Source organism: Phycodurus eques, chromosome 9 (assembly GCF_024500275.1).
Source record: "Phycodurus eques isolate BA_2022a chromosome 9, UOR_Pequ_1.1, whole genome shotgun sequence".
In the NCBI taxonomy this organism is placed as follows: Eukaryota; Metazoa; Chordata; class Actinopteri; order Syngnathiformes; family Syngnathidae; genus Phycodurus; species Phycodurus eques.
In genome coordinates, this window is record NC_084533.1 from 16012544 (window position 1) to 16039333 (window position 26790).

A 26790-nucleotide genomic window follows, 5' to 3' on the forward strand; every position below is an offset into this window, starting at 1 on the left:
TATGTTAGCAGTAGCACTTTCTGCTAGACACAGCAAGATTATGCAAATGATTTACAAGATTTCACATGTATTAAAAGTAGAAATCTAGGATTCTGTTTGTCTGTGGTGACAAAGCCCCCCCCTCTCCGCCCCCCACCACCCTTTTTTTGTTTGTTTAGTTTAAATTCATCTGAACACACTTGAATGTCAGTGACACAATCTAGGTTTACAAAGGTGGGGAGCCTATATTCCATGGGGCATATGTAGCCCACCAGGAATAACTTGAAACACTAACTACAAGTGTTTATAACAAACATTCATTCAATCATTTTTACTATGGCTCTCAGTGGACTGAAATGGCCCATTACTGCAATAATGTCTCCCACTCCTGTTATGTGTACTATTAATTTCAAGACAGAAACATGACAGAATTTCCACACCCCTCACACAATATCTTCATTCCAGTAAAAGATTGCAAACCAGTGTGCTGTTGTCATTGTCATTTATTAAAAGTAGTTGATGTTGAGGCTGTAAATGCCGGCAGTTCCCGGTTTGTGAAAACAACATGTTGCTGTGGGATCAAAAGACAGCTTGAATGCACTAAAAAGCTAGCCTTGATCCTCAGACTCCAAAGAAGCTCCACAGACTTTCTGTTTTCAAACCTCTTCTTCATTTAACATGCTACTTTCACAAATTAGAGAAACGGCTAGCTCTACAGCTCTTCACACTTGACTACATTTGGAAACTACTGTTTGGACTTTCTAGTTGAAAATCTCTTCTGTGTAACGTCGGAGCAGGTATTCGTGAATATCAGCTCGCACCTCGGAAACCTTGATAGCCGGGTGCCATCTCATCACAGCTTTTCCATCTGGCCCCACCAAGAACTTTTCGAAGTTCCACTTGATGTCACTGACTTTCAGCGGATCCCAGAACAGTCTGTTGGTGGGGTTACCAAAGTTATCAGAGACTGGAGGACAGGAACTCTGTAGAGGCGGATGTACATAGGTGAGTAATGAGAGCAACAAAGTATACAGTACACTATTATACCTAGAAATGGTGAAGCTCTTAAGCAACATTTGTCTGGAGGTAATGTACACTGAATCAACAAATAGCCACAATATTGACGATAACAACCTTTACTGAGCCAAAGCACCCATTTTACATTAGAAAATTTTCACAAAAAGTATGAATACTAAAATTATGTTATCTCAATTAACTCACAAAATGAAATTAAATCTGGGCCAATTTAATTCAAAGCAAAGCTGATATACAGTACTCACAGGAGCCATGACTTATTCCATTGTACGAATTGCAAGTGGTGAATACATAGGCATATCCTTCAGCCATCTAATGGAGGAGCATTTACAGTGGGTACGGAAAGTATTCAGACCCCATTACATTTTTCACTCTGTTATATTACAGCCATTTGCCAAAATCATATAAGTTCATTTTTTTGCTGATTTATTTAAAAAGAAAAACGTATGTCACACATCCATAAGTATTCAGACCCTTTGCTGTGACACTCATTTAACTCGGGTGCTGTCCATTTCTTCTGATCATCCTTGAGATGGTTCTACACCTTCATTGGAGTCCAGCTGTGTTTGATTATACTGATTGGACTTCATTAGGAAAGCCACACACGTCTATATAAGACCTTTCAGCTTACAGTGCATTTCAGAGCAAATGAGAATCATGAGGTCAAAGGAACTGCCTGAAGAGCTCAGAGACAATTGTGGCAAGGCACAGATCTGGCCAAGGTTACAAGACAAATTCTGCTGCACTTAAGGTTCCTAAGAGCACAGTGGCCTCCATAATCCTTCAATGGAAGACGTTTGGGATTACCAGAACCCTTCCTAGAGCTGTCCATCCGGCCAAACTGAGCAATCGGGGGAGAATCGCCTTGGTGAGTGAGGTAAAGAAGAACCCAAAGATCACTGTGGCTGAACTCCAGAGATGCCGTCGGGAGATGGGAGAAAGTCAACTATCACTGCAGCCCTCCACCAGTCGAGGCTTTATGGCAGAGTGGCCCAACGGGAGCCTCTCCTCAGTGCAAGACACATAAAAGCCTGCATGGAGTTTGCTAAAAAACATCTGAAGGATTGCAAGATGGTAAGAAATAAGATTCTCTGGTCTGATGAGACCAAGATTGAACATTTTGGCCTTAATTCTAAGCAGTATGTGTGGAGAAAACCAGGCACTGCTCATCACCTGTCCAATACAGTTCCAACAGTGAAGCATGGTGGTGGCAGCATCATGCTGTGGGGGTGTTTTTCAGCTGCAGGAACGGGACGAATAGTTCTAATCGAAGGAAAGACTAATGCGGCCAAGTACAGGGACGTACTGGACGAAAACCTTCTCCAGCATGCTCAGGACCCCAGACTGGGCTGAAGGTTCACCTTCCAACAAGACAATGACCCTAAGGACACAGCTAAAATAACAAAAGCAGTGGCTTCAGAACAACTCAGTAACTGTTCTTGAATGGCCCAGCCAGAGCCCTGACTTAAACCCAATTGAGAATCTCTGGAGAGACCTGATAATGGCTGTCCATAAACGTTCACCATCCAACCTGACAGAACTGGAGAGGAGCTGCAAGGAGGTATGGCAGAGCGTCCCTAAATCCAGGTGTGAAAAACTTGTTGCATCATTCCCAAACAGACTCATGGCTGTATTAGCTGAAAAGGGTGCTTCTACTAAATACTGAGCAAAGGGTCTGAATACTTGCGGCTGTGTGATATTTCAGTTTTTCTTTTTTAATCTGCAAAAAATGTAACTTTGTTTTCCTATTAATGTGGGGTGCTGTGTGTACATTAGTGAGGGCGAAAACATTTACTTAAATGATTTTAGCAAATGGCTGCAATATAATATATTTCCTCCCACATCCCAAAAACATGCATGGTAGGTTAATTAACAACTCTAAATTGTCCGTAGGTGTGAATGTGAGTGCGAATGGTTGTTTGCTTGTATGTGCCCTGCGATTGGCTGGCAACTAGTTCAGGGTGTACCCCGCCTCCGGCCCGATGATAGCTGGGATAGGCTCCAGCACGCCCGCGACCCGAGTGAGGAGAAGCGGCTCAGAAAATGGATGAAAATCTATGCCTTGGCACACTCATCTACAATACATTTTAAGCGAACTGGCAAAACCTACCTTGAGGAAAGTATAAACCCCTTGCTCGTTTTTCCCATTCACATCACCTTTCTCAAACAACAGGAAGTTTGGAACAAAGTCATTGCCGGGTCTGACATGCCTGGAATACAGATGCAGAACCTTATCAGACATTAGTCTTTCAACACTTCATGAGCTGCACGCTGGAAGCCAGCCCAAATTCCCTCCTAGCTACAGTCTACTGCAGAGGCTGTCCTGCCTCTAAGAAGACTGGTGGAATATGAGATGGAAATTCTCCAGCAAAAGGCCACTGGGACAATGACTGATTTTTAGCAAGCGGGTTAAATGAAGCCTTGTTGAATGACATGATTTAGAGTAATTAAAAAAATTCCTTTCACATTTAGCAGTGCGAGGTCATGTTAAAATTCTAACAGCACACAGAGCTTCCCTTATTAAAATTTAAAAAAACTTGACAAAAAGTATAATTTTACAATTTCTTACTTTAAACCTGGCAGGATCTCGTGGTTTTCCGCAGGTTCCTGTTTCCCAAACTGATTGCAAGGGAAGCTGAGTATGGTGAGTCCAAGGATATTCATCTCCTCCTGAAGTGCATTCAGCTCTGCATTCAGATAAAAGGTACATTTCAAATATCATTATTAATTTTATATTCTTAACTTTAAATTGTGGTACAGTCACTTACCCACGTACTGAGAGGTGTAACCTCAGTACGTAGCCACATTGACAAAAAGGACAGTCCTTCCTGCATAGTGGCTGAAGTTAATGGCACGACTGCCATTCAGGGGCTTTGCCTGGTATTTGTAGATGGTGCCATCTGCGGATGGGTTGCACCACTGGCGGCAACACACACACAATTAACGTGTGTGTGTGTGTGTGTGTGTGTGTGTGTGTGCAGAAATGAGTTTCATGGTCCTTGTGTTATTTTTGGAGCAATTTCCTTGGCATCCTTTCCTATAGGCTCCCTGTCCACAGGCACAGTGCTATCAGCCCCAATGTCAATCAAACAGCCTACTTGGCTCACTGGTAATTGCTAATTTTATTTATTCTTTTATACTTCCTTTTGAACTAAAGTAGCCTAAAACCTCACAAGGGAAACAACTACTGGAGACAAATTCCTTGTGATGTTTTAGGACATACTTGGAAAAACAAAGATGATTTTGATTGATTATTCTGTTGAACTAAATTACTAGCCACCAGATGGTACCTTTCGATTACATTTGTGAAGTTTTATAATAACTCACAAATGGTTTGTGTGGAAGTGAAGAGACATTGGAACTTCAGCGTAATAGAGTAGTGATTCTCAAAGTGTGGTACGTGCACCATAGTCACAAGTGCACAGAATTTTGGTCTGGCTCTCGAAGGAGCACCAGAGGCTGATGCTTGGCGCTCATTCCCCCCCCCAATCCACCGACCTCACTTGATGGACTTAAAGTCAATGGTGGTTCCATGTGCAAAATGTGCAAGTCTACTATCACTGGCTAGCAGATGCCACTGGTGACTTTTGTAGCTCATTGAGGCAATTTTGTTTACTTAGTCATTATTACAGTCAGTGCTACGTTGCAGAGACACCAACCCCTATCATCACCTCTCAGGAACATTCTGGATATTTTGTTAGGAACATTTTGATGTTGTCAGGAACATTTCCTAATATTTGTGTTAATGTTCAAACTGCACATAATGTCACAGCGGCTTAAAATATTAGTTATTTCTTTAGGAATAAAGCACCTGCATACTTTTTTCATGAACACTTAAGTACGCTATTGTATTTTAATGTTGGTCATGATGGTGGTGCTTGGGGAGCTTTTTATTTTAGTTTTTTTAGGTGATACTTGGTGTAAAAAGTTTAAGCTCCACTGTCATAGATGAGGTTCTATAGTTGTCCTGGCTTACCTAACAGCTGCGTTAGTTCCATAAAAAAAACGCCACTGCTAATTATCACGACGCGCGTCCTTAAATTAGTATTGGAAATTCGCCCAAACACTTAACAAGTCTATGGTGCTGGGAAGTACCATATTTCGGCGGTACCTGAGTGAGCGGAACTCCCTCGGCGTCGGAAGGCCGAAGCAGGCCGAACAGCAGCAGGAGCAACAAGGGAAACATCACGTCCGCCACCTTCACCTTCACCTTCACCTTCACCTTCACTCTGGAGAATCGTCGTCGGCGGCGGCGGTGACTGCAGGCTCCCTCCCCCTGTGATAATGAGCGCGAGACGCCCTTTATAGACGTCATCGACCACAAGGCGGCGCAAAATGGTAACGAGTAATACCATTATTGTCAGATCATTTCATTAGACTGCATTTATTACTTTCCATATAGCAACAACACTAGACAATACAATGATAGTCTTCTGTGTTGTTCTTAAAAGAAAAAAGAAAAAAGATTTACATTTATTTGAATCCCTCCTCAATGTTTCTCTTTCTCTTATGTGCTTTCTTTCTTGGTTGTACCTTCACTAATCGCAAATCGTTAGGGGTATTTACGGTGGCCTGGAAGTGCAAAACAATATAACAAATTCTGAAACATTTTAACATTTCAGAAAACACAAAAACAAAACACTTTACAGGTGGGAGCGGGGGTACACCTGAACTGGTCGTCAGCCAATCGCAGGGCACATAGAAGCAAACAACCATTCACACTCACATTCAGACCTATGGGCCATTTAGAATCTTCAATCGACTTACCACGCATATTTTTGGGATGTGGGAGAAAAACCGGAGTGCCCGCAGAAAACCCACACAGGCACAGGGAGTACATGCAAACTCCACACAGGTGGGGCCAGGATTTGAACCCCGGTCCCCAGAACTGTGAGGCAGATGTGCTAACCAGTCATCCACCGTGCCAGCAATTTGTTTTTGTGTTTCTTGAAAAGGTAGTGTTTTGTTTTGTGTGTTCTTGTGTTTTTTGAAATGTTAAAGTGTTTTGTTTTTGTGTTTTTTGAAATGTTAAAGTGTTTTGTTTTTGTGTTTCTTGAAATGTTAAAGTTTTTCACAATTTTTTGCACTTCCAGGCCACTGTAGGAAATCTCAGGATTAAACTAAAAGGCACCGTAACATTTACAGGTGAGCTTAATTTGACCTCCTTTAAACTTTTGAATTCACATGTCCATGTTTTGCACGTTTTACTGCTTTTTGCATAACTTGCTTTTCAATAAGAAGCTAAACGACATTTTTTTAAACAAATTATTATGTGTCTTCTATTCCATTATTTGACTTGCAGTCTGTGTTACACCCTGCTGATGACACTGTGAGACTCAAAACTTTGTTTCTTTCTTTCTTTCTTTCTTTCTTTTTTTCTTGTCTGCCGGCTGGTCGGTCTGTCTGTCTTTCTTTAAAACAAACACTGAATTAGCACTTCAGGATGTGGGGTTAGGCATAACTCCCGTGAAGACAGTGTGAGCTCATTAAAATCAGCAAATACTTGTTCAAGAAAATAGAACAGTAAAAAGTAAATACTGATTCAACTCCTTTACTTAAGTAAAAACAAGTACAGATTATAATGGATTTACAGAAGTAAAAATTGCTGTTAATTATATATGTACACGGTACTTTTATTGACAATTCTTCAATATGTGTAACATACAGAGGAATGAAATTACTTTACTCAAGGGCCCGCGGTGCGACAAAAGACAGTACAAATAATATTATAAATATAAAAGCTAAATAAACTACAGTATAAATAGTATTAATTGAATGTGCAAATATCAAAGGTCAGGTGACATGTGCAACATAGTCAAGGTCAGAGAACCAAGGAAAATAAGACATTTATAAATTAAATGACAAAACCCCAATGGTGTTAAAGTGGCTGATGCGACCCTGAGTCTCGTGTGAGTGTGCGCATGTGTGTATTGTGTCTGTTTTTGTGTGTGTGCATCTACATGTTTGTGGGGCGTCAAAGTTCAGGTGAGCAGAGGACAGAAAAGGTAGAAGGGGCAGAGAGTTCAGATTCCTGCCAGCCTGATGAATAAAACTGTCTTTGAGTTGGCTCGTCCTGACCCACAGACTCTGCAGTCTCCTGCCTGATGGCAGCACACTGAAGAAGCTGTGTGACGGATGGGTGGCATCCCCCGCTAACGGGAGGGCTTTGCGGGTGAGGCGGGTGCAGGGAGGGAAGAGAATTTCTGATGATCTTCTCAGCTGCTGTCACTATGCAATGGAGAGCCTTGCAGCAGGATGTGGTGCAGGCTCCGTACCACACAGTGATGCAGTTGGTCAGGATGCTCTCTATGGTCCCTCTGTAGAACGAGCACATGATGGGGGTCGGGGCTCTGGTAGAGACGCTGGTGAGCTTTCCTGGCCATTGATGAGGTGTTGCTGGTCCAGGAGAGGTCCTCAGTGATGTGCACTCCCAGGAACTTGCTGCTGCGCACTCTCTCCACCGCAGCACCGTTGATGTTCAGGGGAGCATGCTGGGAGTGTGCTCTCCTGAAGTCCACAACAATCTCCTTGTTTTTTTCCACATTCAGGGAGAGATTGTTGTCCGTGCACCACCCGGCCAGGCGGCTCACCTCACTCCTGTAGTCTGTCTCATCCCCGTTGCTGATGAGATCCGTCACAGTTGTGTCGTCTGCAAACTTGATGAAGAGGTTGGAGCTGTATGTCGGTGTGCAGTCATAGGTCAGCAAGGTGAAGAGGAGGGGGCTCAACACACAACCTTGAGGGGCCCCCATACAAAACCCATTTTGATAATTTGACAAAACAAAAAAATCTCTGCACAAAAATAATAAAAGCTCAGGCTTTCATGCCATAAAAACAAAATTCTTCCATAGCTTTGCTAACGTTGTGAACTGACTTAACAAAAAAAATCTACCACATTAGCCAGTAATGACAACCGAAAATATACACCTTAACTGTAAGTGCAATTTTAGATTAGATAGATAATTTTTTTAACGCAAGAAGCTTTTGGTTTGTTGCTGGCACATGACACAATGCATTCATCACAGATTATTGTAGGCAGTAACAACATCAAAAGATACTCTTAAATAAGACCATGCATGGGGAATATATTGCTTCTTTGAATCTGTTGCATCGTCATCATTAATGCTCCCTGGTTCACGTTACTCTGTGTCTTATGAGCCCCCAGGAGCTCAATCAATAAAGATGATAACTTAGGTTGACTTTATCTCTCTATATTTACTCTTGCTTAGGAGGATGCCGTTGCTGTATTTAAACAAACAAACAAACAAACAAACATAAAAACATTGCATTGCTGCATGTTTGAAGTCTGTTAAAGAGCACTTGGATGTTCCACAACTCTACCGGGGAAAATATTATGTGGACAGATGAAACCAAAGTTGAATTGTCCTGTAGGAACACAACGTCATGAGTGGCGGAAAAATGGCACAGCACACCAACATCAAAACCTTATCCCAACTGTGAACCATAGTGGAGGAAGCATCATCGTATGGGCATGCTTTACTACCTCAGCTTGCTCTTACCAATGGAAAAATGAATTCAAAGGTTTATCAATATATTTTGCAGAAGAACTTAAGGCCATCTCTCCAACAGTTGAAACTCAAACGAGGATGGATGTTGCAACAGGACAATGACCCAAACTACTGTACTTTAGTACTACTATACTTTTCCTTCCTGGGGAGCTAGGGGGGACTTTGGGCTCCCTGCTGGACAGCCCGGGGCCCCACAAATGCTCAGGGCCCTGTGACAGCACAAACTGGGGTCTGTTTTGATAGTCCATGATCCAGGAGATGCAGCTTTTCACTCACAGAAAAGTTTGGATATGTATTGAAGGCACTGGAGAATAATAATAATAATAATAATAATAAATAAAATTGAAAAACATTTTTTTAACTCGCACAGTAGCGCCACTACCATCCAGGTGTGGGGGAGTACAATGCATCAGATAGGTGAAAGCATCATCCACAGTAACATGGGGCTGCTAGACGAACTTCAAGGGTCCAGAGCAGTTTTCACCTGTGGTTGTAGGTGGGCCAGAACCACTCAGTTGCTTTTGTGAAATGTGACGTCAGCATAGTCAAGTAGAAATAATCTTATACAGAACTCAACCTGCCTGATTTCACCTAAACTCAAGTGGATGCAAATGTTGTTTTTCTTGTTCGTTTTTTACCAGCCCATCCATTCAGTCTTGCAACGTCTATTAATTTGTGAATGGTCACCACAAGAGGTCGACATTGAGCTCGGGTTCCGCTCCCAGAACAGTCAGCCGAGTCGACCACTGTGGCCGTGGAAGTCTGACAGAGATGGCGTCTCTTCTCCAGCCAGATAGAGTCATCTACCTGGTTCGCGGAGAGAAAAAGATCCGGGCTCCTCTATCCCAGCTCTATTTCTGCCGGTATTGTAGCGAGCTACGATCCCTAGAATGTGTGTCTCACGAGGTACGTTATCGGGTTTTCTCTATTGAGTTTGACGCGCTAGCTTGTAGCTTTTTTCTCTTCCTCCCGAGTGGCTTCTATGTTGATAGCTGGCTTGCTAGCAGGTTACGGGGAGCTGTTTCGTGCATGGATTGGCCGTGTAACCTGCCAGTTACTGACTGTCAAACAATCCCTTCTTTTGATTGGCTGTTTATCTGCGCTTCCGTTTTTGTTGCAGCACTTTCCTCTATGGGCGTTCAAGCTAACTGGCTTAGCGCTTGGTAATTGTGTTACTTGTTGATGAGCGCAGGCATTAATGTTGAAAAATAAAACTGCAGTAAACCTCGATTATTTTATCCCTCAGCCAGGTACTACTTGTCAGCAAAGCTTGCTAATTTAGCCTCCATTTACGAACACCACACCCAGAAAGGCCAAGTTCAGATTCCTAAGCATAGTCATCTTTCATTGACTTTTACTGTCACCAGCTTGACATCTTTGCGATTTTTTTATGATGAAAGTCAAACAATATATGTTAGTGTATGTCCACGTGTCCATTTTAGCCTTTTTGTATTCTAACCAAGTTTGTGTCAGAACAATAATGTCTGAATATTCCACAATGATGTTCACCAAGTTGGTTATCTCCAAGGTTGTCGACATACTGTACAATTAACACACATAGCTAGATTCTCATTTCCACCGCTTCTCTCACTAATCAGGTGGATTCCCATTATTGCCCAAGCTGCTTGGAAAATATGCCATCTGCTGAAGCTAAACTGAAAAAGAACAGGTGAGGTTAACTTGTAGAAGATTCCAAAGTGGATATGCGGGTCTTTATAAGTGGTCTTTCTTTCTTTCTTTTCTTTTTTTAATACTTGCTTGATTAATTTACATGCCTCCACTATTGTTGTTCCAGGTGTGCCAACTGTTTTGACTGCCCATGTTGCATGCACACACTGTCGACTCGAGCCACTAACATCGCGGCTCCTCTGCCTGATGATCCCACGAAGACTGCGATGAAAAAGGCATACTACCTGACCTGTGGCTTCTGCCGTTGGACCTCCAGGGATGTTGGAATGGCTGACAAATCAGTGGGTGGGTGTTGATATGTGATGTAAGGTATGTGTGACTGTGACCATATTTAAAGATTATTTCAATAAATTTTATGTTTCTGTTCATTGTAGCCAGCGGTGGGTGGCAGGAGCCTGAAAACTGTCATAATCAGCGGGTATGTCTCTCCCCTTTCGCAGTCATGTTGTCTTGGGTTACTCACATGTTTTAATGATGTGAATAGATGTCTTTGACTAAATCTTTGAGACAATCGGCCGCTCAGAGTGTATCTTTGTACAGTGGAAACCTCTTGGTTGAACACAATTCGCTCTAGGACACTGACCGACCTCTAATTTGTTCATATTGAGCAGCCCTTTTTTCCCCCCATAGGGAATAATTGAAATCAAATGTATTAATGTACAAATTCCTTGTGTGTTTTGAACATACTTGGCAAATAAAGATGATTCTGATTCTGATTAGTGATGCACTGAATATTCGGCCAAAAATGGCCCAGAAATGCATTTTGAGTTTCGGACCGAAAGACTTGAGTGAGACTCGTGCAGTTGTGTACACTACAATGTAGCATTGACATTCTTATCTGTAAAACGAGCGTTAAAAGAATTGAAACACTATATACCTCATCACAATAAAATACAAGAGAGAGGAGGAGTGTGAATTTCATGTATTCGTTTTATTATTGATTTCAACTTAGTGTTCCTTTATGTAAGATTGAGTTTGGATCATTTTCTTACATTACAATACTTTCCAGTTCTATGGCAACACAGAGATATAGTGGTTAGCATGTCTGCCTCACAGTTCTGAGGTTCGGGATTCGAATCTTGGGTCAGTTTACCTTTTTCCTACATGCTTGCACGGGTTTTCTGTGGCTACTCTACCAACACACTCCACATTCCAAAAATGTGTTAGATTAATTAAAGACTATGGTCATCATCACATTCACAAAAAAAGGAGTTTGTCCTTTAGATGCTCACTGAGCTGAAGTCTCACAAGATGTCCATGACGTCTTCTCAGGCATGTCATGTAACATTTGAGGTGTGGTTTTTAGTCCTAGTCCGAATAGATTTACCTGTACTTAACGTGTACTTGACTTTTGAGGTTCCACTGTAGCTCATACACACTCCAACCACTTTTATTTGACACATTGACTTGTATTATTTGCATCCATTTGCATGTCATCTTTCTAACTGTGAACAATAAATGTGAATTTCCCATGCCTCAGATCAACAAGCTGATTGAGTATTACCAGCAGCTGGCTCATAGAGAGAAGCAGGAGCGAGACAGGAAGAAGCTGGCCAGAAGACGACAGTGCATGCCTCTGGCTTTCTCGGTACTCTTCCCACTGAGACAAACATAAAGCCCTTTATTAAGTCTGTGTTTTTAACCTTTGGAAATGTCACAGAACTATTGTGTAATGTGTCGCAAAATGTTCTTGTGGAAAGCCAATAAGAGATTTATTTGATGCATAGTTTATATGCTATTATGTTTAGTCTTGCAAGATAGGCATACAGTAAAGTGCAAAACTCTTGTTTTAGCAGCCATGTAATTATTTTTCTGCAACATAAAATTGAGAAAAAAAACCCAACTGAAATAGCAAATATTTAGTTTGAAGTCCTTACACTTTGGTTATATACAGTGGTAAACTAATTTATTTGACCACCAGCCAACATCCAATTTTATGCCACACCTACCCTAAATGAACCGCAATATAATTTTCCATGTTTCTGTTATTGTTAATACACCAGTATGTTGAAGGTCTGTAGTATTTTTTTGTAGAGCTAAAATTATCTAAACTATATTTAAGTTATTCTTCCTGTCCATGAATTTTCAAATGCAAACTTGTAACAGTAATCTGAAAAAACAGTGAAGCGCATTTTTGGATGGTAGTTAAGTACTTGTATTATTCAGCAGAAAAAATGGTTTAGGGGTTCAATGTTATATCTGATTAATTTGTGACTTCTCAGAGAAGCCCAATGAGCCATGTCAAATTTGCATATAAAAAGGTGAATTCAGTTAAAATTTCTTCATTGCTGTTCAAAATTGTAAAATGTTGAGAGCTCACTGAAACAGAAAGAATCTGCCTAAAGCAGTTCATGGTGCTAGATGGTCTCTTCTCGTTTTTTACTAAAAAATTGTTTACCACTGTATATACTGTAGTTGTATATCACACAGTGACATTTAGCTCAGAACCATCTCTTAAGATGCTATGCAGTATAACTAAGTTAACTTTTATATAAAATAAATACACAAAGAGTCAAAGCCAAAAAAAAAGGCAAACAAATTGTACAACAATTTTTCAGTCTGCCTTTATGCTTAAATCGTGATGTCCTGTCTTTTTCTAATTGAAATGCTGCACTGTGTATTGCTGTTGCATGTCACCAAATGTTTGCTTAATCTCTTGACGCCTCTTTATTTTCCCCTTTCCTTTGCTAATGCATTCCGATATTTTGTTTTTGACCCCTACCAGCAACACACTATTCATGTGGTGGTGAGTTGTATTTGACTTTTTGCAGTTTAGTATGTAGTCTTGATCTCACGTGTTGGTGTGTGTCCTCACAAATCACATGAATCTCTCTGTGGTGAAATGATAGCCACAAAGTTGGAGCCTTTGTATGCGGGTTAAGAGGGGAGAAGTGACATATTAGTGTGAGCAGATCATAAGATGAAAGTATATTATTATTTTACATTTAAAATCATTTTGAAAAACAATAGTGCAGGTTGTTCCCCAAAATGTACATCATTTGAAATATGAATATCTAAGTGAATACATATCCAAGGCAATGAAATAGTCTTCATGTTGAAAAATACAATATTAATTTCTTAAAATTCCAACAACATATATTTATTCAATGTGTGCACTGCTTGGAACACTGCCAGTTTTCCTCTTTTGCTGCCGCCTTTGACTTTTTCTGTGCTATGTCCAAATCTGCTGCCCATTTGGTGTATTTTTTAATTGAATTTCCTCAAAAATGCACACTGCACTCTTGTCTACAAAGTAATTTTAAATATATTGGAACACCCTGTAGGCGGCATGGTGAACGACTGGTTAGAGCGTCAGCCTCACAGTTCTGAGGAACGGGGTTCAATCCCCGGCCCCGCCTTTGTGGCGTTTGCATGTTCTCCCCATGCCTGCGTGGGTTTTCTCTGGGCACTACGGTTTCCTTCCACATCCCAAAAAACATGCATGAATTGGAGACTAAATTGCCCGTAGGTGTGAATGTGAGTGCGAATGGTTGTTTGTTTGTATGTGCCCTGCGATTGGCTGGCAACCAGTTCTGGGTGTACTCCGCCTCCTGCCCGATGATAGCTGGGATAGGCTCCAGCGTGCACGCGACCCTAGTGAGGAGAAGCGGCTCAGAAAATGGATGGATGGAACACCCTGCACAGTTTATTTATGTGCTTCAGGATAATGAGAGAGGGCTGCTAATCTGCTAATTTATTATTTATGATCATTTATGAAAACATACCTCCACAATACAACAACTTCAGCTAATACTCCCTTGTTATCCTTGGCAGAAAGGTTCTTGTCTCTCTCCATGTAAATGAAGTGCTTTCATTTTTTTTTTACTGTTGTTCCCTACGTTGTCCAAATCAGTTGACACTGTACGCAACACTTTCTGTTATAAGTAGCCTGTAGAGAAAAAAAAAATTAAATTGTAGCTTGAGAACAATTTGTGATGAATAGATCAAAAATGTCTTCTCCTGTTCTTCCTCGGTCGTGCAGGAAAAGTACGGCCTTGGAACACGACTGCAGCGGCAGAGGTCTGGAGCGCCCATTTCTACTCTGGCTGGTCTTTCGTGAGTTGCATTTTTCATTGTACGATTTACTGAATGCTGTGACTTGCAGGGCCACTCTCTGAATGGCATGTTGACAGCTGTCTGTCACCCTCCGTAACATTGTATCATCCATGCTTACAGAATGACAGTTGTGATCAGCTGCCCTCTGGGTTGCATTCAACACAAACATTAAAGTGGGGAAACTGCAAAAATATAAGAATTTGAGAAGGGGGCCAATACTTTTTCACGGCACTGTAAGTGGCAAAAGGAAATTCATTATAAGGAAATGATAGGGACAGCACAGCACCGTAGTGGTGATCATGTCTGCTTCACAGTTCAGTGGTTCGGGCTTGAATCTCTGCGCCGGCCTTCCTTTGTGAAGTTTCCCTGTGCTTGTGTGGGTTTTCTACTGGTACTCTGGCTTCCTTCCACAAGCCAAAAACATGCCCAAAGTCAGCTGGGATAGGCTCCATCATCCGCGATCATCCATCCATCCATTTTCTGAGCCGCTTCTCCTCACTAGGGTCACGGGCGTGCTGGAGCCTATCCCAGCTGTCATCGGGCAGGAGGCGGGGTACACCCTGAACTGGTTGCCAGCCAATCGCAGGGTACATACAAACAGACAACCATTCGCACTCACAGTCACACCTACAGGCAATTTAGAGTCTCCAATTTATGCATGTTTTTTGGGATGTGGGAGGAAACCGGAGTGCCCGGAGAAAACCCACGCAGGCACGGGGAGAACATGCAAACTCCCCACAGTCGGGGCCGGGGATTGAACCCGGGTCCTCAGAACTGTGAGGCTGACGCTCTAACCAGTCGGCCACCGTGCCGCATCTGCGATCATAATGATAAGTAATATAGAAAAGGAATAGATGGATGGAAATAATTATAGCTGGACGTGTTGCTTTGCAGCCTTAAAGAGGGAGACGACCAGCGGGAGATTACCATTGAGCCTGCCCAGGCTCTTGACGAGGTGGAGCCTCTACCTGAAGATTGTTACACCAGGCCCATCTGTTTGCCAGAGGGTAAATATTTCTATTCAGTAGTGTTTGTACAATTCTCTCATTGTTTTGTTGCACTTATTGGCACCTGTGATTTTTTTGCTAAAACGTACCTAGACAAAACCATCAAACAAAACAAGAAAAAAACCATCCAACCTGCCATCAACCGTGCCTTGTTGGTGTGGTATTAATTTAAGTAGACTGTTCATGCATGTTAAGAATTTATACAGAAATGTAAGAAATTACAAAAGGGTTCACATACATTTTTCCTCCCACTGTGTGCTGTGTAATGGTGCCCAGAACTGTACGTATACCTAGTTCAGGTGGAGATGATTCATCATAAATTTCCTCTTCCTAGTGACCAGGCTGCGCCAGCGACTCCTGCAGCCCGACTTTCAGCCCGCAGGAGCCTCGCAGCTGCACCCGCGGCACAAACATCTCCTGATGAAACGCTCTCTTCGCTGCAGGGTCAGTCACAACGCTCTGGTTCAATAATTCAGATAAAATATTTAGGTTGTCGTTACTCTAATGCTAATCTTTTTTCTTCATTTTTCTTCATTTGATCTCCTCAGAAATGCGAGCATAACCTGAGCAAGCCCGAATTCAATCCGACTTCAATCAAGTTCAAAATTCAACTGGTGGCTGTGTGAGTGTCAACCATCAGACATACTCTTAGCGATTACACCATTAGGTACACGTGCTCCATCTAATAAGATTCTGCAAACAAGCTATTATCCTTTTATTATTGTACAAACCCCAATTCCAATGAAGTTGTGATATTGTGTAAATTTTATATAAAAACAGAATACAATGATGCTTGAAACATGTTCCAAAAAAGCTTGAATTGGAATTGGGGTTTGTAAGTGTGCAGATTCACAGGATGTTCTGTAGCAGTGAAGCTCTTGTTCAGTGTCATTGCAGCGTACTGTACTGTGATGATTGGGGCACACGTTAAGAGTATAAATTCAAGTAATATACAGTGGGGCAAAAAAGTATTTAGTCAGCCACCAATTGTGCAAGTTATCCCACTTATAAAGATGAGATGAGAGGCCTGTATTATTTTTAATTTTCTATGAGAGACAAAATGAGATTTTTACAGAAAATCACATTGTCTGATTTTAATTAAAAAAAAAAAATCCATTTATTTATTTCTCCCTTTTCTTTTTTTAAAGAATTTATTAGCAAATTATGGTGGAAAATAAGTATTTGGTCAATAACAAAAGTAAAGTTAATCTCAATACTTTGTTATAGCCGTTGTTGGCAATGACAGAGGTCAAACGTTTCCTGTAAGTCTTCGCAAGGTTTTCACACACTGTTGCTGGTATTTGGCCCATTCCCCCATGTAGATCTCCCCTCGAGCAGTGATGTTTTGCGGCTGTTGCTGGGCAACACAGACTTACAACTCCCTCCCAAGACTTTCTATGGGGTTGAGATCTGGAGACTGGCTCAGGCACTCCAGGACCTTGAAATGCTTCTTACGAAGCCACTCCTTCGTTGCCCGGGCGGTGTGTTTGGGATCATTGTCATGCAGAATGTCCTGGTCCCTTTGCAGAAGAACAGCCCCAAAGCATGATGTTTCCACCCCCATGCCTCACGGTAAGTATGGTGTTCTTTGGCAGCCGTGGCCCAATGGTTAAGATCATCACCTGCCAGTGTGGGGGACCTAGGTTCAAGACACCGACTGGACCATCCGCCAACATCCCCCAGACTCACGGCTGTGGTGTCCTTGAGCAAGACACTGATACCCCGAAATGTTCCCCGGGCGCTTCAGCTGCCCCCTGCTCCAGTGTGTTCCACTAACGTGTATGTGTTCACTGTGATGGGTTAAATGCAGAGAACAAATTTCGTGTGCATGCATGCATGTTCATGACAATAAAAGCTGATTCTTCTTCATTCTTCTTTGGATGCAACTCAACATTCTTTCTCCTCCAAAGTTGAGTTTTTACCAAAACGTTCTATTTTGGTTTCTTCTGACCATATGACATTCTCCCAATCCTCTTCTGGATCATCCAAATGCTAGCAAACTTCAGAGAGGCCTGTACATGTACTGGCTTAAGCAGAGGGACACGTCTGGCACTGCAGGATTTGAGTCCTTGGCGGCGTAGTGTGTTACTGATGGTAGACTTTGTTACTTTGGTCTCTACAGGTCATTCACTAGGTCCCCCCGTGTGGTTCTGGGATTTGTGCTCACCGTTCTTGTGATCATTTTGACCCCACGGGGTGAGATCTTGCGAGGAGCCCCAGATCGAGGGAGATTATCAGTGGTCTTGTATGTCTTCCATTTTCTAATAATTGCTCCCACAGTTGATTTCTTCACACCAAGGTGCTTACCTATGCAGATTCTGTCTTCCCAGCCTGATGCAGGTCTACAATTTTGTTTCTGGTGTCCTTTGACAGCTCTTTGGTCTTGGCCATAGTGGAGTTTGGAGTGTGACAGTTTGAGGTTTGTGGACAGGTGTCTTTTATACTGACTATACAGGTGCCATTAATACAGGTAAAGAGTGGAGGACAGAAGAAGAAGTTACTGGTCTGTGAGAGCTGTAAATCTTGATTGTTTGTAGGAGACCAAATACTTATTTTCCACCATAATTTGCTAATAAATTCTTTAAAAATCAAGACAGTGTTTTTATGGATTTTTATTTTATTTTTTTATTTTAATTTTTTCTCCCCCCTCTTCATTTTGTCTCCCATAGGTGAGGTATACCTATGATGAAAATTACAGGCCTCTCTCATCTTTTTAAGTAGGAGAACGTGCACAATTGGTGGTTGACTAAATACTTTTTTGCCCCACTGTATTGTTAGTATGTATTGAAAATTTAAATTATCAGGGCTGTTCCTTATTTCTTCTTTGTCTTGTCCATGGATGGGCAACTAAATGCGACGACTGAACTAATTTTTAAACGGTGTAAAAATGCCTCCTCGACCATTACATTATCAGTTTTAAGGTGTTCACCAGCAGATGGCAGACATCGCTTAGTAGCCCTTCCACAGGTTGTTCCCCATTAGAAAAGAAAAACCTAGACACCCGTCAGCTGTGGTTGATCGCTGGTGAGTTGCTCAAGAAAGCGGCAACTCTTACAACACAGAGAAGTAGGAATAGTCGCATCACTACTAGACAGAGCTCGCAAGCTTTTCCTGCTACGACACCACATAATGCTTTTCTTTGCTTAACATACGACAGTACTGACTGGGATGTTACTGTATCGTACACAAGTCACAGTTTTATCTTAACATGAATTAAACCTGACAGTTGATTAAGACACACATTCAGTGAACTACAGATTACATAATCTCACTTTAACGATAATGATTAATGTCCTTATTACGGAAAAGGTTCAGCACTACATGCTGCAATGCATGCTGATTTACTGACCGATCTCAACAAAAGTACACAAATAGTGATTTAAAAAATAAAAATTATTGTTATTAATTTGAAGTACATGAGGAGTTGTGTCCTGTGTGTTCTCCAAAAACATGGGCACATTTAATGCTGCTAATGGCTGTGCAACGAGTATGGTGGACCGACAGCTGTTGTGACCACAGACAAGAGGAGACTAGGTATGCCAGCGCGCTATACACCAGCCTGGCTAACTGACATGCATATGTGGCGGCCATGTTGCAGGGGCGATGTTCCGATCGAAGACAATGCATGGACATTAAAATTAAGTCATAACTTGCTCATTTCTCATGAGGTTTACTTTATTGTCAATGCCAAATCATGTGCCATCAATACAGAACATTTGGGGATTTTGAATGACATGCAGCAACATAGTGTAATATTAAAATATTTGACTTTATTTTGGTGAAAAAACGTGAAATGGGTTCTTGCATTTAATATTGATTTGCTGTTCAGCAGTTTTGTGCCATCTTTGAAGGGTAATTTTTAAGCACGAGAGCCCTTTGCACTGGAAAAAACTCAACAGTATGTAGTTATTTTGTTGTTTGCTTCAAACACTTTGTCCAAATAAAAATTATCTACATAGCACTTCATACATGCTTTACAGAGATAAAACCAGACAATTAAAATGGCAAAGAATATTAACACACCCCTCCCGTCCTCACAAATAAACCCAAAGCGCACCCACACAAACACACATCACCGCATGTAGACACGTACCCATCACATATTGATTAATGGTGTAGAGACATGGCAAGGCACTGAGGGTCCAGGTGAGGAAAGACAACCTGTGGGAGGCATCCACACCCAGAGGCGACACAGCCCGCAACTACAGAGAATGCCACCACAGAGGGCTAACCGAACACACCTCATTGCATGGAGGCTCCCATGAGGAGACACTGTTGTTGTTGTTAAAGAGTGGGTCTTTTATGCAGGACTTTGAGCATTAATATATTAAGATACTGTGATGTACATTGGTTAAAAAATACAAATAAACAGCCGCATGCACACATTTTGTCCATATTTAAAATGGCATTTTTGTCATGCGTCGGGTTAGGAAGTGTGCGGTCCTATGTGGCCCCCTGGTAGGACTGATGAAAAATTGTGGCACCCTCCATCATTTAAGTTGCCCCGTCCCTGGTCTAAGCTGTGGTGCTTTTTGGTCATTCTAGAAGTGCTCCTATTTGCAGTTTTACCCTGGGGCTTTCCCTTTTAATATTGTTTTCAATTGATGTTTCTTGTATTTGTTGTTTTTAATTTTATTCATAAAATGAAGTATCTTTTCAGTCCTTTTGTAATTTTTGCAATTGTTTTTATCAAGAGGTATAAATAGTTCTGCCTTTCCTCCTATAGGAGTTACATCCCTGAAGTGAGAATTATGTCCATTCCAAATCTGCGCTATATGAAGGTCAGTCTGTCTGTCTGAGATGTTTGAAAGGGGATAGTCATTAAATGGGCTGCACTTAAATTAATCATTTATAGTGTGCATATTTGCTGGGTGGCACAGTCTCCTAGTCATTAGCTTGTCTGCTTCTCCGTGCCTGCGTGGGTTTTCCCAGGGTACTCCAGCTTCTGCCCACATTCCAAAATATACAGGTTATATTAATTAAAGATGACATTGTCCATGGGTGTGAAGGTGTGTATGAATAGTTTATGTGCCCTGTAATTGGTTGGCGTACCCCGCCTTTCGCCCGTCAGCTGAGATAGGGTCGCGATCCGTATGAGGACAAGCGGTATAGAAAATGGATGGATGGGTACATTTCTGCTTGTTGTAATGTAACGAACCATCTAATTCCAGTGTTGATTACAAAGTGTCTAAAAGAAACACAAATGTTAATTAAATCTCAATTGCATAGAGAAACCCTGCCTGGTTCCATACAGCATAAGTGATGTGAGTTGAACCTTTCGCTTTCTTATTGCTTTAGGAGAGCCAAGTTCTGCTGACCCTGACTAACCCAGTGGAGAACGTAACCCACGTCACCCTGGTTTCTTGTGATGAGGAAGATCCTGATGACATCAACAGCACTGCTGGGGTAATTACAGCCGGCCCTCCCTCAGGACCTCTTTATCACGTCTTTACAGAACATTAAATATAATGAGTTACTGGACAAATAGTGCAAACAGGCTCCCTTTTATTGTGCTGTACCTGTTGATTACATATAATTTAAGGTAAAATGTTAATGAAAACAAGAAACCTACAAATATAACAGCCAGCCAGCTGTGATTAACTGTTATGTTTTTGCAGGCATGTTATTTGTTAATTTGCTTCATTTGTCCTGGTACTGAAATTAATAACTCATGCCAACATCAGCAGTTTTTATTAAATTTAAAAAAAAATGTAGTTTATCTACAATATACACACACTGTCAAAAGACATGGAGAGATTCTTGCGCCAGATTTGGCAGAAAGCTATATTTCATCTGCAGTCAGCAGTGCTTTTGGAAAATCTGCAGCGGAAGGCTACCTGGCCAGGTGAGCAACTGTGGGGAAGAAAAGTAGTTATTTGGCTTTTATAGACGTTTTGTTTATGAACACACCCACATCCCAGTTATAACAGGGGGTGCACACTTGTGCAACCACATCTCATTGTTTAATTTTTACTTCCCCTTTCTAAAATATTTTTTTGATTTGTGTTGTACAGGTTGTTGGTTAAATTAATGGTGGAATTTTTTTTTAAATAATTTATCTTGGGCTCTTTTTTTATATCCCAAAAACCGGGAATTTCAACAGGGGGGTGTAGACTTTTTGTTTTATTTTTATTTTTTATATCCATAGTATGTTAAAAAAAATAAAACATAGTTATAGCTTTGATTAAAATTAAGGTCATAGCCTATCATTTCACTTTTCAACATTCTTTGTCAGTGTAAAAAAAAAAAAAATATATATATATATATATAGTAGTAATGTAAAATAACACGACGGTATTTTAACCATGGCAAGTCACAATGCACAAGGTGTCACTTACTGTGTCTTACTGCTTGGAATGTGAACAAGATGGCCAGCGCCGCCATATTACCTTGGCTGTCTGGATCTGGCAGTATTCATCTCGCAGGAGAGTAAGGTCCAGTTTGAGCTCCATTTGTCAACTGTCACAGGCACAGTGACCGGCGTCATGATTCCATCCGAGGGCGGTCCGTTGAGTCGCATGCTGCCCGGCCCACCTCGACAGCCTGTTTGTCTTGGCCTCTTTTAGTGATGAAGTCACAGGCTCTGACTAAATAAGTCACAGCTTCTGGCCAAACAAAGAGCGTGACCCATTTCTAGTCACATCGCGGCCAAAGTGAGTGTGCAGTTGTCCGTCTGATTCATTTGATATTGAAACACCTGGAGGGCCTCGTGCTTGACTGCTTACATTGACCAGCTCTTCCAAAAATAAAGAGTGGGCGGGGGGGGACTTGGCTCACCTCTAGGTGTGACATGATGTTGCTGACCTGTGCAGTCTACTAGTTTGCTCATGACTCAGCAGGTGAAATGTTCATTTTCCGCAATGCTGGGAGGCGAGATGGAAACATCAGTCATCATGTCAAGACCTCGCAAACTCCAGTCAGGGTCCGCACTGGGAAGGGATGTAGTTTTTACTTACTCTTTGTGAAATCTTGTCCTGTTTTGTTGAACACAAAGCTGTATTCTTGCAGGAATTAAAGACTCGCACAGAGATGATCTTTAACAGCTCTTGAGTTTTTATGGCAATCATGCTGCCAGGCGGATACACGGATTAATTGTACCTTCTCCCATCTAGTGGAAGGGCATTTAGTTGTTCTGTCTGTCACTGTTCGTCGCTGGCATGGATAGATGAACAAAGATACTCTACTTGTAGTGAATAATATTTTGGACCGGTGAAGTGAAATTAGATAATTTCCCACCGCGTACCTGATGATGTCTCATGTCACGCTTTTGTGTTTTTATTTGGAGCCCATTCAAATGGCTCGTGCTAGTAACAGTGCTTAGGGTCTCAACCATGAGCTAAACATTTTATCTTCATGACATGACTTTTTTTTTCCTCTCTTCAGGTGTCATTTCATCGTAAGTTTCATTTGAACAGCAGGTGGCAGTAGTGTGCGTTTTAGAGGGTGGCGATAGAAAAACTGCCTCCACTCTATTGAAAAAATATGCTCTGCAAATATAATGCATTAAATTAATACCCCTGACAGTATCATTCACTATTATCAAAATGTTTGTAATACACCTGATTGGATTGTACAGGTTGTCATAAAGTTGTATTTTATGTTTTTAATTTAACTTTTATTGTATGGTGCTTCTGTGATTGGCTGGCGACCAGTTCAGGGTGTACCCCGCCTCTCGCCCGAAGATAGCTGGGATAGGCTCAAGCACGCCTCCGACCCTTGTGAGAATAAGCGGTGCAGAAAACTGATGGATGGGGTATGGTGCTTGAACTTTGATGTGGTTTCAAATAATTTGCCACCCCTCACTCACTGACTCACTCCACTGGATTTTTATTTAATTTTTTTCTGCTGCTTTGTTGAAGACATCAAAAGGTGTGGCAGACGTCTGCTCACATCAGTAGAATATACGCACAGCCCAGGTCTACTGAGGTGAACTGACTGCGTAATATGCTGACGTCACATATGGTGACAGTCACAACTTTAAAAACGGTGCCAACTTTGGGGCAGAATTTCAATCCATCCATCCATTTTCTGTACCGCTTTATCCTGTTGCGGGTGGTAGGGAGCTGGAGCCTATCTGAGTAGACTGGGTGAAAGTACACAACTGAAAACTGGTCACCATTCAATCACAGGGCACATGTAGAGACAGACAACCACTCACATTCACACACGCGGTCACTGAGTGTAAACCAAAGTCAGGCGAGTGTACGACTACACCATCTATGACTTTGGGCAGATTTCTTGCCCAGATTTTGGTCATACTCCAAATTTTATGTCACTGAGGGGCGTCCATAATTTAAAGGTACCTCTTTTAATTGGCCCAGAAATGATTGATGTACTACAAATAATCTTTTAGTTTTTTTCCCCATCTGTCTAAGACAGTGACATATAGTGACAAGCAGAACAGTTAAATGCTCTTGTGGTAGAAGGTACAGTTAACTTGTGTTGCCATTCATACAACATAAGAGATTTGCTTTTAATTTAAAAGGTAATGTAAAACAATCAAGAATAGAAAATAACAATTATGTTACATAAATTTAGAGAGAAAAGGAAATAAGACGATAAAAACAAACGCCTTTTAAGTAAAAAGGTAATAAAAATCCTCTCTGAATATTCACAATCAAATATCATGGTGTGATTGTTTGGGTTTGTGCTTAGAGATTTTTATCATGTAAAATGTGTGACTCAATAAACAGACAATAGGAAGTGACCTATGACCGTGCATTTACGTAGACGCTTGTTTTTGCTCAGTTTTTTTTTCCTGATGAATTATAATGCGGGCAATTTTCAATGATCCAGATGCGTTTTTCATTGAATCTCTTAACTCCATGACCCCAAAACATAATTAGTTTTAGAGTTGGAGACATGCGTTGAGGCAGTTGTAAAATTGTATTGGGAGGGAAAGGATAATGATGAGGCTTCCGGGAGACCTTGTGTAAGAGATGAGGAATGAGTGTTTGACTGGTGTTTGTCTTGAAGGTCATTGTGCCCCGTAAGGAGTTGGTGTTGGCAGGGAAGGATGCCGCCGCTGAGTATGATGAATTGGCCGAACCTCAGGACTTCCAAGATGACCCCGAGTAAGTATCTCACACACGCGCACTAACACAGAGAATCTCAACTGCGCCCTGTTCTTCACCTCATCTGGTCTCCTCCCCAGCGTTGTTGCCTTCAGGAAATCCAACAAGATTGGTTTCTTCATCAAAGTGATCCCTCGCAAAGAGGACGACACGGATGTCACCGTTTCATTTAAGATCCGTCACGACTTCCGGAACCTCACCGCTCCCCTCAGGCCGAGCGAGGAGGGCGCCGACGCCACTGCGGAGGCCATTTGGCTGACGCACCACGTCGAGCTGAGGCTGGGACCGCTTGTTCCTTGAATGCACACACACACACACACACACACAGTGTTGGTCCCTTAATCTATCGTTTGAAACGGTTTCTTTTTCTGCTTAATATTATGAACAAACAGTCAACATTAGCTTACTGTTGATGAGGGTTGCAAAGCGGTGGAAAATTTCCGCTAGATTTCCATGGGAAGTTAAGCTGTGTAATTCTGGAAAATTTCTTAATTGGAACCTTTGCATGGGAATTAACTCAGAAAAACATCCAAGCATAAATTTGTGTTTTGTCATAAACTGACATTCGTGCAAAATCGATAGTTCTCCTTTTGTATCTGCTTCATTTGATATTCAAACTCATACGAGGACATTACAATCCTTTCTAAAAAAAATTCCCACTTCACTCGAGCGGCGGCGTTTCTGAAGCTAGCTTGTAACTCGAATATTTGCTTGCAACAAAGCAAAAAAAAATCGACTGACAGCACGTGACACAGAAAATTTATTCCCATACATTCCTGTGGAAAGTTTCTGATTGAGGAAATTCACGGGATTTTGCTGCCCCACCATTGACCCAGTTTTGGGTTATTTTGCCTTTTTTTTTGCCTTTGTTGCATTATCAGATGCAGTTCTTCTTACTTAACTGGATGATGAGGACAAACTGATACGAGCATCATATCCAACTTTGTATAGTCATGTACTATATGCAATCCCAGCATAACAGGAGACTAGGAGTTGACTACCCTCCTCGCTGCTGCATGTTTCCCTTCCACCGCCCTTCAAATATATTTTTTTTCTATCTACTTCAAGGCAACAATTTGTCCTGAAGCTGTTTGCAGTGATGATGAAATGCATAAAACAACAGCAGTTGTTCACTTGAAACTTGGCAGCATAAAAGATGAGCAAAAGAAGAGATCGAATCAGAACAATCCACAACACAGCTATCTCTCTCTCTCACACACACACACACCCACACACACATACAGTGCACGTGTAGCTTCCTCAGACAATAGTGTTGCACTAACCCGCATGGATTATCAATAATAAATATTACAACTGTCATTGCACACATGCTGCTGTACTCTGCTTTGCTGTTTGGCAAATGGAGAACTGTTGACACTACGAAATGCTCAGTAGTTTTACAGTATGACTCGTCTTTGAGCTATACTGTTTGATTTGCCGTCTTGTATTGTAAGCTGCTGTCACTTTTGGTTCCAATTTTGTAACCTTGGTAAAGTGAAGAGTAAAACTACATGCATAATCATCTGTAATCCCTAATAAAATATCATACTGAAACAAATGACGTGAAATCATGTGAAAACATGCAATAAGAACACTGTGTACAAATGAAACTAAGACCAGAAAGCTGTCACTGTTTTATAAGAACAAAAAAACTTCATTTCTTTTTATTTGTAGTCCAGTTTTCAGGGTTGGCTCACTGTTTGGCTGGTTTGAAACATCCATCCGTCTTCCGTTCCGCTTCTCCTCACTAGGGTCGCGGGGGTGCTGGAGCCTATCCCAGCTATCTTCAGGCGAAAGGCGGGGGGCACCCTGAACTGGTCGCCAGCCAATTGCAGGACACATAAACAACCATTCGCACTCACATTCACACCTACGGGCAATTTAGAGTCTTCAATTAATGCATGCTTTTGGGATGTGGGAGGAAACCGGAGTACCTGGAGAAAACCCACGCAGACACGGGGAGAACATGCAAACTCCACACAGGCGGGCCGGGATTCGAACCCTGTTCCTCAGAACTGTGTGACAGATGTGCTAACCCGTCATCCGCCGGTTTGAAACATAATGCCAATTGCCTAAACTGCACATGCATCTTTTCGCATCGTCAAAATATTTAGACTAAAGCAAGGATTTTTCTTTCTTTTTTTTTTTTTTTTTTTTTTTACATAAGGAGAATGGATGGATACTTTTAAAATCCGAGAAACCTCTCACGTTGAGGACAAAAATTTGCGTGTTCTTGTCGCGCAGGTATCAAACTTAAGGCCTGGGGGCCGGATCCGCCCCACTTCATCATTTTATGTGGCCCGCGAAAGCAAATCAGGTGTCAAGTTCCATCTGTTTTCCTAAAATCTGTTCTAAAATGTCAAATAGTTATATGGAATCAATAATGTTGAGATACTAAATATTTTTGTTGTTGTTGTTACC

The 26790-nt window shown here is 41.6% G+C and overlaps 2 protein-coding genes across 3 annotated transcripts; one reads left to right on the top strand and one right to left on the bottom strand.

Annotated features, from left to right (window-relative positions):
- Window positions 1–464: 464 nt before the first annotated feature.
- gpx3 (glutathione peroxidase 3) lies at window positions 465–5292 on the bottom strand. The gene is made up of 5 exons (XM_061685955.1): window positions 5126–5292; window positions 3783–3933; window positions 3584–3701; window positions 3125–3224; window positions 465–962 (listed from the first exon to the last, which is right to left on the bottom strand). The coding sequence occupies exons 1-5, from the start codon at window positions 5198–5200 to the stop codon at window positions 741–743; spliced, it is 666 nt and encodes a 221-aa protein (XP_061541939.1). The 5' UTR covers window positions 5201–5292; the 3' UTR covers window positions 465–740.
- Window positions 5293–9277: 3985 nt separating this feature from the next.
- Window positions 9278–25940, top strand: dctn4 (dynactin 4). 2 transcript variants are annotated; one of them, XM_061686046.1, is made up of 14 exons: window positions 9278–9449; window positions 10142–10212; window positions 10339–10517; window positions 10607–10650; window positions 11713–11820; window positions 12958–12978; window positions 14215–14288; window positions 15183–15295; window positions 15630–15739; window positions 15844–15917; window positions 20022–20076; window positions 20594–20701; window positions 24272–24369; window positions 24450–25940. In XM_061686046.1, exons 1-14 carry the CDS (start codon window positions 9315–9317, stop codon window positions 24667–24669), a joined length of 1410 nt encoding a protein of 469 aa, XP_061542030.1. In that variant the 5' UTR covers window positions 9278–9314; the 3' UTR covers window positions 24670–25940. The 2 variants fall into 2 exon arrangements, with proteins under 2 accessions (XP_061542030.1, XP_061542031.1); XM_061686047.1 differs by lacking the exon at window positions 12958–12978.
- Window positions 25941–26790: the final 850 nt, after the last annotated feature.